This window comes from Amia ocellicauda, chromosome 6, assembly GCF_036373705.1.
Source record: "Amia ocellicauda isolate fAmiCal2 chromosome 6, fAmiCal2.hap1, whole genome shotgun sequence".
NCBI classification, from domain to species: Eukaryota; Metazoa; Chordata; class Actinopteri; order Amiiformes; family Amiidae; genus Amia; species Amia ocellicauda.
The window spans coordinates 5,167,013-5,185,172 of record NC_089855.1 but is presented as its reverse complement, the minus strand read 5'-3'; the positions used below and the strand labels follow the sequence as shown (position 1 = coordinate 5,185,172).

Here is an 18,160-nt window from a genome sequence, read left to right as displayed (position 1 = left end):
GCTTCTGGAATCCATGCAAGTAAGAAGCCTAACCTTCCTCGATCCCCTCCTGACGTCTATTACGAAGTGTGTTTGACTGCACTGCCTTCTAATTAAGAGACTCCCAGCCAGACCCCCGGTCGGGATGCACATCTGGATTCCCAGGTCACACTGTTCCCAGACTGGGAAGCCCAGACCTAGGGTACTGCGGCACACAGCTGCACATTCACAGAGCCGCTCCAACAATAGGATAGAGCCGCGCGAAAATAGCGCACTAAGAGATGAACACGATCGCTCTTTTGATATCGGTCCCTGCGCTCACAGTGTCAACAGCACTGGCAGCTAAACAAACAGACGCAGACCATCTCCGGCACTTTGAAACCCATTTGTTTTTGTTGATTTATAAATAAATTACAAAGTGAAATTAACCATTACCCCTCTTTAATGCGCGCAGAGCCTTTGAAATTCGGCACATAATTACTCTTTATGTATCGCCGAGCGGTGGCCGTCCGCAGCTCATTATGGGTCCGTCGGTCTGCTCATTTGTTTGACAATGGCTTTATTAATATAAGAGCTTCAGCTGGGGTTTACCTGCAAAACGTGGTCTATTCTCCCGCGCTGCTCGAGAAGTAAAGAGCGCTGGAGTGGATCTGGGCTCATAACGAGGCACTTTGTCTGGGAGGTAAATGGCAGGGCTGCTCAAACATTAGTACAGGACACAACTAACGGGGAGGCCGAGGCAATCTGCAGCAATCTGAGTGGCCCCAGATATCACACCTAACAGCCTCCCCAGGCCTTCAATTCACCCTCCTCTCTGCCCTGACAGAGCCCGGCCGAGGGTAATACCCCTGCCATGCTCAAACACCTACCCAGGACCTGGCCAAAGAGCCGTGCCTCCACCCAGCGTGAACACGGACCCACACAGACCCACACGGACAGCCCATCGTGAAAGTTATTTATTCTGACAGTGGGGCTAAGTTTGCTGAAGTTTACATTTTCACAAACATGCTTCCCAGGCACAAGGCCTTCGCAGGAGGATGATATTTATGGACTGTATCATTCATACTTACTTACGATCTGCATGTACTCTGATTTATGCCAGCATTCAATAAAAAAAAAAACTAGCAGGAAAATATATTTTACAAACGCAAATTGCATTAAGAATGAATAAATACACAACTGAAAAGCATACAAAATAATGTTAGTTACAATGACATTCAGGCTTCAGGTTTGAAGGCCTCTGACCAACTGAGAATCAAAGAGCAATTAAGAGCTAGTCATTACAGTCTCGCATGCATTTATGTAATTCAGCCGATGCAAAACGTTTATCACGATGACTTTGAGCCTCTTTGCAGGCACGTTTGGATGATCATCTGCGATTCAGAGCCTGTCACTTCTGAGAGGCATGTTTTTTTAAGACCAAACCACCAAGTCTCCAGTTTCCACACCCCTGGGTGGAAATGCAATGAAGCATAAACCACCGGGTGCCTTTGTTTTTTGGTTACATTTATTTCCTTTTCAGAAAACATTTTCTTTTTTTGTTTCCCTGTCTGGTAGTCTGGTCTTGGACACGGTGGGGATTGGAGGAAAATCCCTGGAAATGAAACACGGCTTTTCTCTGGACCACTAATGGACTTGTCTATGTCCTGTATATTCAGGAGGACTTGGTATAGATTCGTTGACGGAGGCACTTTAAACTGGAAGGATATTTCTGTTTCCGGTTCAATACAGATTGAAGATGTGCGGATCGGGCGCTCGTGGCATGCCTGAAATGGCGGTGTTAGTCTGAGCAGGTGCCTCCCACTTAGGACAGAATCTACTGTCCAGGCACAACATTATGGTACACGAATGCTGGGAAGAAATCCGTAGAGCAAATCGCTTTATGGACGAATACGGAGCTCCTGCATTATTCGGTTCTATTCCTAAGCTATTTAAGATGCCACAGCTGAGGTTCTCTCAGGTGTGATAAAAGACTTTTCCATTTCAGTTTTGCATTCCTGTGCATGCTTTGCCGCGCTCTCCGTTGCTGTCCGTCGCATCGTAAAACTTGGTAAAGACCAGCTGACAGCGCTTACGACTGGAGGAACAGCAGCCACATTCTTCAGCCTTCAGACCGAAATTACTTTTCACTTGTTTAGTTCTGTGGAGAGAGTCGTGCCGCAGAAAACAAAAACACACCAACCCCACCACCGTTCCTCTGCCGTCTACCGGGCCCGTCGCTCAGAAGACGTCTGCGCAGGGCCGAGCTCGTCAGCGCGGCTGCTTGGCCTCCAGCCGGTGCACGACGCGGAAGGCTTCCAGGAACTCGTTGAAGTCGATGCTGCCGTCCTTATTGAAGTCGATGCTCCGCGCCAGGTTGTCGATGGCCGCGTCATCGATGTCGATGCTGAGGTGGGAGCTGAACAGCTTCCAGGTCTGACGGAACTCCTCCACCGAAATCAGCCCTAGGAGGAGAAGCGCGGGTTACGGCACGAGAGTCCGAACAGCCACGGCACTCTATGGTACAGAGGGGCAGAACTCAGTTCTGCCAATCCCACTTGAAGGAAGAGATGACACTTATGAACAATAGTAAATCAGAATCAAATACCTGAATGATCTTTGTCGATTATATTAAATATTATCTCCAGGTCGGTGCGATACCGATACAATGTTTCAACCAAGTTTGGCGTGACCTGTTGATAAATTAAAACAAACACTATTTAAATACACCGAATCAATTGTCTCTTGTGGTTTTGTCACAGCTGCCTCTAGGGGTGTGGGGGATTATCACCTCTGAAATGGGCTGTCCCATGTGCAGGTCCTCGAAGCAGGACAGGTATTCGACATCCCCGTCGGGGGCCAGCCGGACCAGCCGGGAGCGCAGGGTCCGCCAGGGCAGGTCCAGGCGCAGCACGGACTCCACCGCCATCGCCCACTCGCTGATGGAGATCCGGCCTGAGGAGAGGGACGGGCACAGCGGCCTTTACTAGTGCGCACTGTGGCCCTGTTTCTGCACACCAGAGGAGGAGAATGTGAAGCGACACGTGTTTGACGTGGATTGGGAGGGAATGGATGATTTGCTCGCTTCCTCCCGCAACTGCAACAAAAACTCCTGCTTTAGCGGTGCAGGAACAGCGTGTCTGGGGAACGCCACATCGAAAGTGCCTGAGCGGGGGGGCGGCTCTCTCTCACCTGTGCTGCTCTGGTCGTACTGCTGGAAGGCGGCGATCAGCTCGGACCGGTGGGCATACAGCTTCTCCTGCAGAGACTTCAGGGCCGAACCTTCGGCCACGCTAACCCTGCGGGGAGAGAGAGGAGAGGGGAGAGAGAGGAGATTGAAGAGAGAGGGGTGAGAGAGAGACGGCTGGCAGGGCTGTTGACACGCCTGAAATGGCTCTTCCTCAGGACCACATACTGGGCTCGTGAATACAGATAGATAACCGATTACAGAAATATATTCATACAAGCTGCAACACACGGATGTACACATATGGACCCAGAGTACATCGGTTTATGGTTGGTAAAATTCCTGTCAAACCACTGGACTCGATGACTGACAGGAGCTGCTCCACTGCATGACGACGGCAGAGAAGCGGCATTTATTTATGGATTTATTTTTCCTACGTTTCCTGAAGAACCCTAGTTTTTTTTAAGAATTAAGACGACAAAACTCTGGATTAGTATCATACGCATCCTTTACAGTCTCTATGTTGGAATGTCCTATGAAACGGCCTGGTGATGGTATCTGTAACTACGGCATGGGCCACCCACACATAATAATAACAGAGCCACTTTCCAGCAAAAATCTGGAAACTGTTAACACACTTATAAAACATTTAAAACACATTTCTCCTCTTTGTATCACATACATCCCATCCATAATTACACACAAAGAACCACAAGCACCCTACACACTTTCCCCATCCCCTCCTCACAGTACTTTACTTGCATATCTCCAGGGTTTCCAAATTAAGAAATCTGGAGAGGCCCGAGTAACGGCCTTGGCTGACATGCCTACCGTTGCTGCAGCGTCATCTTCCGGGTGCACTTGCTGACTTGGTACTGGAAGAAGCGAGGGATCAGGTCTGGGCCCAGCTTGACGTACGCCCCGCGGTTACTGCCCACCTCATAGTAGTTGGAGGCGGAGAAAATGGTGATCACCTTTGAGAAACAAACTTGGGTGGCAATGACAGCTGCAGTGTATACAAACAGAAAGCCAGAGGATTGTGTTTCTATCGCCTTTGTTTCCATTTTAGTTCTATAGTCTATGGTTTGCGTTTAAGATAAGCGAACCCGTTTCTCGAGATGTCGTGGTCTCACCTTGCCATCGTGGCACAGCTCGTATCCCTCCTGCTTGCACTCGTGGGAGCGGATCAGCATCTTCAGCTGGTGTTTTTTCAGCAGCTTCTGGGTGACGTCCGGCCCGAAGTAGCAGCCGCCCCCTCTGAAGGTGTTGGGCGTGCAGCCGCTGTGGCTCTTGGGGTCGCTCCAGAGCAGGTCAACGATCTTTGCAAGACAAGGTTGGACAGTCAGTGCCATCGACAGTTCACCTACTGACCCAGTAATCTAGATGACAACCGATTCCCGCTGCGCTCACCTGCTTCCACTCGACCTCCTCCCGGGGCGGCTCTCTGGGCGCGATGGAGACGTCGGAGTCGAGGAAGGGCACCTCCAGGCTGGCGCTGGGGCTGGCCACGCTGCGCGGGGCAGGGTCCTTGTCCCACGAAGAGGAGGAGTGACGGGAGGACGCCGAGGAGGACGAGGACGAGCTGCTGCGCTGCTTGGGTAGCTTGGCTTGGCGCCGTTTGGAGGAGCCACTGCCGCCGCGGTCCGTATACGAGCCCACCACCTGTCTGTGGCCCCTCTCCTCGCCGAGGTCGAGGCTGCGCTTCGGGGGCCTGAGTGCGGACTTGAACTACGATACAGGAGAGAGACGTTGGAACTGGAGACGTAGGGCGAATTTCTAATTGCGTGGCTAATTTTACTGCCAGGACCGCCGGACTCACACACCTTGTGCCTCTCGATGGAGCCCAGGAAATCCAGGTCGGTCAAGTCCGAAATCCCTCCATGGACGATAAGCACTTTGTTGTCAATTACTGTCGCCACTGGAAGCAGGCTGAAGACATCTTGCAGGATCTGCAGAATATCCTTCCCGTGGGTCTGAAAGGGAGATCGCAGGAGATGCAGTTTGCTTCGGATTGGCCACATAGGGAAGTACAGTTCCCTGCTAATAATATTAAATTAAAACCCACTGTCGTGATTGTGCACACGGAGATGACTCAAGTGCTCCACTAGAGGGTGCTCCTGGCTGAGCCATTGAAGCTTTACCTACCTACAAGATTAATATAATAGGAGAACACTGACATGTGCAGTGCTTTTTAAATCAGCAAATAACTCGTTAGAAAATATACTTTTTCTAATAATAATAATGAGAACTAGACATCATCATAACATATATTAGCATCGCTGATTGACTATATGAAAAACAAAAGGCTTACCCTGTATTTCTGCATCACTTCCTTAGTAAAGCCATATCTGAAATGAGAGTGAGGGAGCCAAGAATCATTACAGGATGACTAACCCATTCTCTGAGTGTCCTACAGCACTGCAGTCTGAGAAATACAGTGCTGTGTAGCCTCCTGTAGCAACAACTACGACCACGTGACTGGTCACGGAGATCAGGCGGACCGTCGGACTCCTGCAGCTCCATTTATCTTTGTAGATGGAAATCAACCAGATAACCAGTGGGCTCTGCTAATTAGTGCACACGAGACTCGATTATGGAAATAGATGGTAACCAGACACGGGTGGAGTGTGTTTTAATGCAAAACAGGCCTGACACTGGGGGCCACGCGGCTTCAAACAGGGGAAAACAGAATAAATCAAAATAAAGTGGTCTAGAAGTAGTTTCCAATAATTTAAATGTAAAAAATCATTCCATCTTAAAGAGTAACGTCACACTTCAAATAGTTACAGTGAGGGAAAAAAGTATTTGATCCCCTGCTGATTTTGTATGTTTGCCCACTGACAAAGAAATGATCAATCTATCATTTTAATGGTTGGTGTATTTTAACAGTGAGAGACAGAATAACAACAAAAAAATCCAGAAAAACGCATTTCAAAAAAAGTTATAAATTGATTTGCATGTTAATGAGGGAAATAAGTATTTGATCCCCTATCAATCAGCAAGATTTCTGGCTCCCAGGTGTCTTTTATACAGGTAACGAGCTGAGATTAGGACCACTCTCTTAAAGGGACTGCTCCTAATCTCAGCTCGTTACCTGTATAAAAGACACCTGTCCACAGAAGCAATCAATCAATCAGATTCCAAACTCTCCACCATGGACAAGACCAAAGAGCTGTCCAAGGATGTCAGGGACAAGATTGTAGACCTACACAAGGCTGGAATGGGCTACAAGACCATCACCAAGCAGCTTGGTGAGAAGGTGACAACAGTTGGTGCGATTATTCGCAAATGGAAGAAACACAAAATAACTGTCAGTCTCCCTCGGTCTGGGGCTCCATGCAAGATCTCACCTTGTGGAGTTTCAGTGATCATGAGAACGGTGAGGAATCAGCCCAGAACTACACGGGAGGATCTTGTTAATGATCTCAAGGCAGTTGGGACCATAGTCACCAAGAAAACAATTGGTAACACACTATGCCGTGAAGGACTGAAATCCTGCAGCGCCCGCAAGGTCCCCCTGCTCAAGAAGGCACATGTACAGGCCTGTCTGAAGTTTGCTAATATCTGAATGATTCAGAGGAGAACTGGGTGAAAGTGTTGTGGTCAAATGAGACCAAAATCGAGCTCTTTGGCATCAACTCAACTCGCTGTGTTTGGAGGAGGAGGAATGACCCCAAGAACACCATCCCCACCGTCAAACATGGAGGTGGAAACATTATGCTTTGGGGGTGTTTTTTTGGGGGACAGGACAACTGCACCGCATCAAAGGGACGATGGACGGGGCCATGTACCGTCAAATCTTGGGTGAGAACCTCCTTCCCTCAGCCAGGGCATTGAAAATGGGTCGTGGATGGGTATTCCAGCATGACAATGACCCAAAACACACAGCCAAGGCAACAAAGGTGTGGCTCAAGAAGAAGCACATTAAGGTCCTGGAGTGGCCTAGCCAGTCTCCAGACCTTAATCCCATAGAAAATCTGTGGAGGGAGCTGAAGGTTCGAGTTGCCAAACGTCAGCCTCGAAACCTTAATGACTTGGAGAGGATCTGCAAAGAGGAGTGGGACAAAATCCCTCCTGAGATGTGTGCAAACCTGGTGGCCAACTACAAGAAACATCTGACCTCTGTGATTGCAAACAAGGGTTTTGCCACCAAGTGCTAAGCCGAAGGGGTCAAATACTTATTTCCCTCATTAACATGCAAATCAATTTATAACTTTTTTGAAATGCGTTTTTCTGGATTTTGTTGTTGTTATTCTGTCTCTCACTGTTAAAATACACCTACCATTAAAATGATAGACTGATCATTTCTTTGTCATTGGGCAAACGTACAAAATCAGCAGGGGATCAAATACTTTTTTCCCTCACTGTACAAGGAAAATCAAGAGGGTTGTAATGCTGTCAATCTGAACTTCCAGCTTTTACACGTCTCGTTTTCCTTCAAGAGTCATGACGCATATTTTTTTCATACGATTAAGGGTTTTACTTTTACATAGACCTTTTTTTTTTATTCCAAGAAATCTTTTTATTGATACTTCGTGGAAATCTGAAACATTATTCGTCAGGTGCAAAGTTTCACCTGGCAGGACTCTTTTGCAACACTTAAAATTGTGTTGCACCGTGCAAACAGCAGAATTAAGTAAAGAGTGGGGGCGTGGCTTCGGAGGGTCCTGCCCCCAGTCAGAGACCCGGGGTCGACTGTACCTCAGATTCATGATGTAGTCTTCATGGTTCCCCCGGTTCAGGTGCATGTGATTGGGATACAGGAGCAAGAAAGCAAACAAGATGATGATGATCTCCATGGACTTCTTTCCCCGGTCAACAAAATCGCCGTTGAACACGTATGGATTTTCGGCAGAAGGAAGACCATTCTGGAAAACATTTTTATGAATCAGTCAACAAAGCCCCGGAGTAGACTGAGCTGTGATCAAACGGTACTGAAAACACAGTGACTTAAAATGATCTTTAATGTTTAATCTCCAACATCCCTGTAGTGATACACCCGTATCTATCTATTGGTTTAAGCAACAAAATGTATTAAATATTTACCTTGTAGAATATAAGCAATAAATCGTCCAGTTTTCCGTGTAAGTCTCCTGAGACATAAACAACACAAAGAATTGTAAAATGTTAATATTATCAAGTGGCTCTTCGAAATGTTACATCAGAAATGGTCAAGTCAACAAATAAAGGAGACACTTGGAAACAGAGTGGCAGCCAACGCATGTCCTATTTTGGTCATAGTGCAAAACACAATTTTCCTGATTCAACTTCTCAAAGCAGGAGCTGGCAGTGAAGAGCCAGCCCTTGGACGTTGATGGCGATGCCACCGGAGCTGCCCAGACTCCTCTGCAATCTGTTGGCTTTGGACACAGAGCGAAAACAACAGCTGAGAAAGAGGCTGTGTCACCCGTCGGTGGGCAAACAGACACCCAACTCTGTGAGCAAAACAACTCCGCTTTGTGTAAACGCTTTGTAAATAATCCAGGCTTTCAGAATGTATACATACATTTAAAATATTATTGTATATTCATGTATCTCAAGTGTGTTCAAGAGAGCAGACCCTTCCTGCCAAGTAAACAGGCCACTTTAATAAAGCATCTGAAATGCAAGTACACGATGCTTCAGATCGGCTCAGATCTCCCAACGGTGACATTTCTGGACCGAAATATGCCACCATCTCCACCTCGGCCTCAGAGTGCGGTCTTACAGTCTCCACATAAGTCATTTGTGGAGAATTACTTCACGAGTAATGGGTTGTGCAGGATGCATTTGGCAAATTGAATCTCCGGTCTAAAATGCATCACATTTTCTATTAGATGTGGGATGGAATACCAAATTCATAGAAAAGCTACCCAAACAGTAAATAATTCAAATCAATTATGTGACAACAAAGCAATTATCAACTGACTCAGGATGCGCAATTAAAAAATAAATAAATGCATAAAACAGAAGAAACCTTAGTAGTCGATCTGAGGAAGAACCAGAGATTAAATTGTTCAGAGAGATACACCGATCAGCCATAACATTATGACCTCCTGCCTAATATTGTGTAGGTGTAGGTGTAATATTTGCCGCCAAAACAGCCCTGACCCGTCGAGGCATGGACTCCACTCGACCTCTGAAGGTGTGCTGTGGTATCTGGCACCAAGACGTTAGCAGCAGATCCTTTAAGCCCTGTAAGTTGCGAGGTGGGGCCTCCATGGATCGGACTAGTTTGTCCAGCACATCCCACAGATGCTCGATTGGATTGAGATCTGGGGAATTTGGAGGCCAAGTCAACGCCTTGAACTGGTGATTCATCAGACCAGGCCACCTTCTTCCATTGCCCCGTGGTGCAGTTCTGATGCTCACGTGCCCATTGTAGGCGCTTTCGGCAGTGGACAGGGGTCAGCATGGGCACCCTGACTGGTCTGCAGCTACGCAGCCCCATACGCAACAAACTGCGATGCACTGTGTGTTCTGACACCTTTCTATGAGAACCAGCATTAACTTTTTAAGCAATTTGAGCTACAGTAGCTCGTCTGTTGGATCGGACCACACGGACCAGCCTTCGCTCCCCACGTGCATCAGTGAGCCTTGGCCGCCCATGACCCTGTCGCCGGTTCACCGCTTTTCATTCCTTGGACACTTTTGATAGGTACTGACCACTACAGACCGGGAACACCCCACAAGAGCTGCAGTTTTGGAGATGCTCTGACCCAGTCGTCTAGCCATCACAATTTGGTCAAAGTCGCTCAGATACTTACGCTGCCAATTTTTCCTGCTTCCAAAATATTCACTTGCTGCCTAATATATCCCACCCACTGACAGGTGCCATGATAATGAGATTATCAGTGTTATTCACTTCATCTATCAGCGGTCAAAATGTTATGGCTGATCGGTGTATATTGTTTTTGTTCTGGTTATTATTATACATTTTACTATTAATACTGCTACTAACAGAAGCCATAATAGTATCATAACTGGCATTATTACTATCCCCTTCATTTAGCAGATGCTTTTAATCAAGGCAACTTACACACCATTAATATACACATAATATATAATAAATATAAATGTCACGAGTTTGGCCATAAAGAAAATAAATGGGATCAAACACATGTTGTCTGCTGGCAATGTGTCGTCTGTCAAGTCCAATAAGGAGAGACTGTCTGACGGGCGTTCAGCACAGCGTACCACAGACTGTGATCTCTTTGCTGTAAGTTGACAAGTGAATGATGTTGGGCATCTGCTTCAGGAATTTCTTGGTTTCGTAAAACAACTCAAGGACGTATCGGGCGTGGAGGGTCTGAAAGGACAGGAGGGGACACTTTCAGGTGTGTGAACAGAGTTCTCAGGATACAGAGAGCGCTTTTAGACTGTCACTGTTGTAATGGTTGAGAAATGACAGGACTGAGTGCATTAATAATGATCTCTAAGGATTTTTAACAAGAGCTCAGCATCTAAAAATATGAATATTGCAGTTAGAAATACAGCATGACAATGTAGTTTCAACAGATCTTAACCATTTGAATCTGAAATTGATTTGTTGACCTGTAATCATTGCCACCAACAACCACAAACCAAAATACTATGTGATGTACTTTTCACTTTACAGTATGACTTGTACATTTTTCCACACCCCACAATATCAGTGTAGTGCCGTGATTCTGGGTCAGCGTGGACACGGCACCTGAGGAGGCCCTGCGGACGTCACGAACCTGCTGCTGCTTGAAGGCACTGAGGAGCGCGTTGGTGTGAGTGACCGTGAGAGGGAAGGCCAGCCGGGGCCCCAAGTACGACTCCGGCACCTCGATCTGCTCGTACTTGGCTCGCTTCCCCTCGTCACGCACCGGGTCAGTGGCAGGGTCGAAGAATTGGGAGATCAGATCTGAGAAAAATGCAAATAATAATTTTAATCCGCATTTGTATTCAATTGTCTAAATATAATTAGATCAGTGCCCCTCCTCCTCCTCTGCCAGGACACTCCGGTAGAACACTCCTCATCTCTGCCTCCATGCCAGGATGCCCAGTAACATACGCGTCTCGAAGAGGACAGGCTCTTCTTTCTGGCACCTCTGTGGGTGTTTGGCAGACGTAGGAGCAGGCCCATTAAAGGCCAGAAATAAAGATGTAGAAAGCAGCAGCTGCGGAAATGAGATGCACATTTTGCAAACCCACGTGTGCAATCATTTCTCATAAGAGGACCAGCACACTATTAGTCATGTTAGACAACAGAGACACTTGTTAAGAAACTGTGATTGAAATAGAGCGTCCTCTATCCCCATGAGGAGGTAACTGACAAACTAAAGAGTTGAGAGAATGAATACCAGTTCAATTAGCGCATTATTGTGCTGTTTGATCACTGGTTCAATGCGTCACAGAATGGAAAAGACAGTGGAATAACTCCTGAAGAAATAAAAACGGCAAATAAAAAGCCCTAAAATAAGATAGACTGTGCAACAAGGATGCTGCGCACAGCGACTTCTTCAGCGAGTTTTGATTAAGCCCGTGTTATGCAAAGCCTTTTCAACTCATTGTTCAGATCAAGTGGTGATTAATATAATTGTCTGTAAACTGCTATAATAGCATAACACAGTGGTAATGCACATAATAAAGATTCAGCCACAGTAACTGAATAATGGGACCTTCTGCACTACCAGCAACGAAACTTGTGTCTTGCCGTGTTGCTAAGCTACGCTCTCTCTGTGCAGTTACTGGGCTGCTGCTGCTGCTGCTGCTGTTTTTAAAGAAGATAAAGAGAAGCTGCACAATTCAGATGGACCTCTGTGTCTCTGTCAGGAAGAGGCGCTCTGAGGGGCCGAACCATAGGGCTGTGTGGGAAACAAATAGGAGACGCATTTCCTTTGTGCTTTGTTCCTCTGTCTCGTTTAATAAAATGTTACGTAAGTGCAGTTCCACAGCACAGATGCAGAGGTAATCCACACCTGGAGCGTTCCCACTGAGCTGAGTGAAGTTGTCCAGCATGAAACTGAAAAAACTGGAGAGCTGGAGGGGGAGGAAAAAGAAAAACAACAGGTGATTAAAAAAAGAAAAAAAGTATGTATTTGTTAGTCACACCAAGCAACCACAATAACATTACACTGTCAATCAGTGATGATGCTCTTTACAAGTCCATTACAGCAGCTCATAGAAGAAAGTCTGTGGCATAAATGATCACAACAGCTGAGGAAGCCAGGAAATGGGATCTTTCAAACAGCAGCTTGATATAATAAATTACACACTTCATTGTCGATTGTGGTGGTTATAAATCAATCAGCTTTTCCCTTTACTGAAATGGACAGTCTCTTTCGGAGGCCGCGGGTCTTACTTGGAGCTGGTCCTGCTCGCCCGCGTACTCGATGGACTGGAAGATGCTCCAGGTGTATCTGCGCCGGATCTCCAGGCGGGCCATGTAACGCCGGTACCATCTTTGGATCAGCACTGCCGCTTTTATGGCTGTGGCACACAGAAGCAGACGACACGCAAATCACACACACAGCCATGACTCGGTTGTAATTAAGAGTCTGGTGGATTTAACAGACTCCTATAATACTGGTCATAATTTACAGGGTAGTGCAGGCCACACAAAGCCCTTAGAATTGCACTCAATCTAATAGGAAACAAAATAAAAATGGAATATTAATGACAACAATACGGGGTCAGTTAACTTAGAAGCACAAATCAAACAACTGAACCTTTTCACCCTGGAACAGAGGAGACTACGTGGGGACTTGATCCAAGTCTTCAAAATCATGAAAGGCATCGACCACATCAAACCAGAGGAGCTTTTCCAGATCAGCAGGGACACACACACCCGGGACACAAATGGAAATTGGGCTTCGAGGCATTCAAGACAGAAAACAGGAGACACTTCTTCACACAGAGAGTCACAATCTGAACAAACTCCCCAGCGATGTGGCTGAAGAGACAATTTGGGAACATTCAAAAACAGACTGGATAGGATCCTTGATCACTTAGTTATTAATGGACACCAAACGAGCACGATGGGGCGAATGGCCTCCTCTCGATTGGACACTTTCTTATGTTCTTATGTGCTAACTGATGTGAAAACCTTTCAAGATATTTGATGTTTGGCAAGGCTTTTTACATCCCGAGTCAATAGTGTGCCTTCCTTTATATATTACATTCCTGAACTTTTATTGAGATTTTTCTGCATTGAACAGAGATGAGCAAAGTGAACATTATCTCCCCAACATTTGCCTGGTGTGGGTCTCTAGTTAAACTCAAACACATCAGCTTCCACCCAAACATCTTGCATTAGAAGCAAAACTCACACACTGTGCTGGCAAACTGTTGCTGGGCTCTTCTGATTTAGTGCCATATCGACAGGTCCCTAATTAAAGCCGTCTGAGGCATCGATTTGCCATTGCTCACAAAGCGCCGGCATTATAACTACATGATGGGGTGTGAACGATAGCTGAACAACAGAAAGAGCTTCTGGAGTGAAGTGTGATGAGGCCCAATGAGAATCGGTGCTGTACTACTTCACATGTCAAGAACAATCCTGAGAAATCCTCCCCGGGAAATCACCAAGATGGAACATCCTGACAAACGCTTTGATGCATCTTCTCATGCAGTTTGTATTATCAGGGAAAAACAGGAATTCCATTGACTGCAATTAGACTATTACATTTGGAACTATATACTATTGTGACCCACAGCAGGCTGGACTGCCAGCGTCTCCTGGGGGATGATGGGAATGGTATTCAGTATCTGGTGAATCACGCACACCTCACCACTGGGCTACGGCAGCAGGTGAGGATATAAAATTAATTTAGAGAATTCCCACTGCTGGGAGGAAGCATGCAAAGGACCAGGAAACCCTGGGTGGTTAGTATCCCCATGGCAGAGAGTATAATTAACCGTTATTATTGAGCATGACATGGCCACCACTAAAACCCAGATCACTCACTGCAAAGGCAATGTGAAGGAGATATGATAGCAGATCTGTGTGATGTTATACAACGATCAGCCATAACATTATGACCACTGACAGGTGAAGTGAATAACACTGATAATCTCGTTATCATGGCACCTGTCAGTGGGTGGGATATATTAGGCAGCAAGTGAACATTTTGTCCTCAAAGTTGATGTGTTAGAAGCAGGAAAAATGGGCAGCGTAAGGATCTGAGTGACTTTGACAAGGGCCACATTGTGATGGCTAGACGACTGGGTCAGAGCATCTCCAAAACTGCAGCTCTTGTGGGGTGTTCTCGGTCTGCAGTGGTCAGTACCTATCAAAAGTGTCCAAGGAAGGAAAAGCGGTGAACCGGCGACAGGGTCATGGGCGGCCAAGGCTCACTGATGCACGTGGGGAGCGAAGGCCGGCCCGTGTGGTCCGATCCAACAGACGAGCTACTGTAGCTCAAATTGTTGAAAAAGTGAATGCTGGTTCTGATAGTAAGGTGTCAGAACACACAGTGCATCCCAGTTTGTTGCGTATGGGGCTGCGTAGCCGCAGACCAGTCAGGGTGCCCATGCTGACCCCTGTCCACTGCCGAAAGCGCCTACAATGGGCACGTGAGCATCAGAACTGGACCACGGAGCAATGGAGGAAGGTGGTCTGGTCTGATGAATCGCGAGTTCAAGGTGTTGACTTTGGCCTCCAAATTCCCCAGATCTCAATCCATTCGAGCATCTGTGGGATGTGCTGGACAAACTAGTCCCATCCATGGAGGTCCACCTCGCAAACTTACAGGACTTAAAGGATCTGCTGCTAACGTCTTGGTGCCAGATACCACAGCACACCTTCAGAGGTCTAGTGGAGTCCATGCCTCGACGGGTCAGGGCTGTTTTGGCGGCAAAAGGGGGACCTACACAATATTAGGCAGGTGGTCATATTGTTATGGCTGATAGGTGTACATTTACTGAGTCAGTGAAGTTATTGCATCTTTATTGCAACTACCCAATCATTGAGTCAGTAGAAACAAGAGACAGGCATGTGTGAACTTTCGCACCGTAGACAAACCCGCACCGTAGACAATTACATCCTACAGCAGCGTACGATAAAACACATTTTTCCATTAGAGCAACTTAAAAGCCCCAGAGAACCCCCTTAGATTGTATTTCTGAAGTACCTGTGAGGTTGACGGGTCTAATACAGGATGTGAGGGGGAGCGTGAGGGTCTCGTGCCGAGCGATCTCACCGGGGGGAGGTGACATCACACGAGCACACAGGAAGCAAGCCAATAGCACGGTCGGAGTTACACCATTCTGGCTCAAATAACTGAGCACGTTCTGATCTACGAGGCAGACGGAGAGCTCGGTTTTGCCATAACGAGTGAGCGACTCCAGACGGTGACCAACGTACAGCAGCACGGGGGGGCGGGGGAGCATCTTACCTAGTGCCGGGGAGGGAGTCTTGGCACATTCATCTGCACGAGGAGTAATTGAATAAAAGAATTTGTAAGACAGCTCTGGGGGATTGAGAAGAGGAAAAATTAATAAGGCACCGAGGAATACAGAGGCAGGATGAGGATTGGATGGGGAGACTAATGAAGCCAAGGCAGCAGAGCTAGGAACACAAACGGAGCGTGGGGAAAGCAGTAAGCAAGCGCACAACAACAGCCAGGAATAGAGCCGGCGCCGAGACACACAAGCACGAGGCACGGCGCCGAAACAAACATTGGCTGATGTTTCACTGGGTCTTTCCATAGCTTACAAATACTGCGCCATGATACTGAGCTTTCCCTGCACCCAGTCTTAACTAAATGCAACAGCCCCCAATCATTTTTAGCCTCTGGTAAGCCCGGATAATGGAGCTTTTCAGGTATTAGCAAAAAAAGTAATGTTTGTCTCTGTGCCGGATAATCTCCTGTGCTATTATTTATTCACACAGCAGGATTAATTTTTTTTTACCAAATTCAGATTCAAGCAAGGGTTTTGAGAACCATTTTTTTTTTTTTTTATTTTTTTATTGACTTTAAAAGTATTCTGGGCCAGAGAACTTTCCACCAAGGCAAACCACATTTCACATTTCAATCTTCTACAGAAACATGTTGTATCGATAGCTTTAGCATGCAAAATAAAGTGGTAGTGATGCATGGCAAAAGGAAAGGGGATACAAATGTAAAAATGAGGAAACGCAGCACTCACCTTTTTCAGACGCTTTCCCCTGACTCTCTGTAGGCCCGGAGGTGCCACAGCCCATGTCTGCAGTGGCTGTGTGCATTAATTTATTCAGCCTCACTCCATCGCTGCGCTCACACAAAAACTTGACTCACAACAGGCCTGGTGGGCAAGCAGCACTCAGACTGCGTTCAGGATGCATACTGGCACTGCGGACTCGTAACTCTGAAAATAAGATACAAAGCGAGGACAATAATACTGCACAGACTGATAAAAAACAACAAAAAAACAAGCAAACAAAGGAAAAAAAACTGTAAACTGAGAGTGGCAGAGGAAAGAGAACGCGAGATCACTCTAGGCCTCACCATGTGACCCTCAGAGCTCATTGTACTCTTAAACGACGGATTACCTGCCAGGTCATCAGCAGGCGTCTCATTGGTGCCTGGCTCTGGACGCTGAGTGCTGTTACAGAACTGACTATTACTGGTCTCAGCCACTGCTGGCTATTACCACTAGATTACAGGAACAAACATATATATGTAAATCCTTTGCCTGTACAATCAATGGTCTCTCTGTGGGGACTTATTTAAAAGATCACAATACATGAGGCAGGAATGGCGATGACAGCTTCTGATAGGTCTATTTCAATTTATAAGAAAAACAACTGATATAAAGTCTAAAAACATATCAAAAATATAGACTGGAACCAGAAGCACTTACACTTCAATTACTGAAAAAACATGTTTGTATGTTCCCTATTTTACATAGAACCTGGTCATTTATAACATGTTTGTTTTATACTTGTTTCAGCATGTGTGTTTTCACTGGGGAAAGCAGAAGTGACCCTGCAGGGAATATTAAAGGACACACATTTCCACGCTGTGATGTCCCTCACTAAATGCACAGGAACAAAGGATGAATTAGTGTCCTTTTTTACATCTATGAGGAAAGTGTATCTTTGAAATGGTGCTTTAATTAAACACTCCATCTGTGCAGTTTCAGAATCACACACTAACGAAGGATACAAACAAACAAAGGGAATACCGTGTGATCTTTATTTTGGTGTTCATTAATGCGAAACTTCAGATCTATGTGCAGCCGTCTGCTTATAGGCTGGTTCCCAGGAATGCCCCCCTGGCCACACCACAGCGGTAACATCAGGGAACGGGTATTTCACATGCCACCTTTTCTATGGCACGGTGCCTGAGCAAAAGACTCAAACCCAGATTAACTGGGGGGATCGTAGGTTCACAATACAAGTGTAATAAAGGTATACAAACACAGGTATCCACATCTCCTGTACTTTGAGCGAGACCCAGGGACATATTTTGTTGTTTGTATTACTTTCACAAACTACAAAATAAAAGTTTGAAAGCAAAGGCAAGATAATAAGAATGATGCTGGCTTTTTGCAAGATAAATCAGCCAGCATTACATGTATCCAGAGTACTTTAGACTAAGAAAGGACAGTTTAATAAGAACATTAACTAGCACAGATATACAGACTGGGTGCAATATATGAATGTCAAAACCCTAGAAAGGGCCAAGTTCTTGATTCACAAAATATTAGCATTAATAAAAATTACTTATATTTTGAAGTTATTTAAAGAAGCAAATCATGCAAGTACAGGTACCAACCACCTGCAAGATCAAACACATTACATGAAAGGCATCTGTAGCAAACCTTGGTATGATAATTCGCAAAACACATCTGGTCGGCTTGTGGAAACAGTGATATGCAGTGAGAGCACGGGCACTTAACTTGAGGCCTGCACAGGGGCAATAAAACAGGACTCCGTGCATTTTTAACATGTATTTTGTCAGAGCATTGCAACTGAAGGCTTAAGAGTCTAACTGAGCTGTTCAATAAAAGCTCAGATACTCCTGTGGACCCGAGTTCCTATAGCAACCATCTCAGCATAGTACATTTCATCCGATGTGCCTG

The 18,160-nt window shown here is 46.1% G+C and overlaps 1 protein-coding gene across 2 annotated transcripts; it reads right to left on the bottom strand.

Moving 5' to 3' along the window:
* Nucleotides 1-922: 922 nt before the first annotated feature.
* Nucleotides 923-16,532, bottom strand: ppef1 (protein phosphatase, EF-hand calcium binding domain 1). Of its 2 annotated transcripts, XM_066705871.1 has the most exons (17): nt 16,244-16,532; nt 15,490-15,564; nt 12,456-12,583; nt 12,073-12,133; nt 10,846-11,015; nt 10,322-10,433; nt 8,192-8,238; nt 7,847-8,013; nt 5,457-5,493; nt 4,969-5,118; nt 4,556-4,873; nt 4,279-4,464; nt 3,977-4,119; nt 3,151-3,257; nt 2,750-2,913; nt 2,567-2,651; nt 923-2,423 (listed from the first exon to the last, which is right to left on the bottom strand). In XM_066705871.1, the coding sequence occupies exons 1-17, from the start codon at nt 16,317-16,319 to the stop codon at nt 2,230-2,232; spliced, it is 2,220 nt and encodes a 739-aa protein (XP_066561968.1). In that variant the 5' UTR covers nt 16,320-16,532; the 3' UTR covers nt 923-2,229. The 2 variants fall into 2 exon arrangements, with proteins under 2 accessions (XP_066561968.1, XP_066561967.1); XM_066705870.1 differs by lacking the exon at nt 16,244-16,532 and having other exon boundaries at nt 15,490-16,150.
* Between the last annotated feature and the right edge of the window lie 1,628 nt (nt 16,533-18,160).

Excerpts from the sequence above, each read along its gene's own strand:
- ppef1 (XM_066705870.1), bottom strand. The coding sequence starts at position 15,802 with ATGGAAAGACCCAGTGAAACATCAGCCAATGTTTGTTTCGGCGCCGTG. Across the intron at positions 8,239-10,321 it reads CAAAGAGATCACAGTCTGTG|GAGACTTACACGGAAAACTG; the intron begins GTACGCTGTGCT and ends TTTATGTCTCAG. Across the intron at positions 4,465-4,555 it reads AGGAGGTCGAGTGGAAGCAG|ATCGTTGACCTGCTCTGGAG; the intron begins GTGAGCGCAGCG and ends TGTCTTGCAAAG.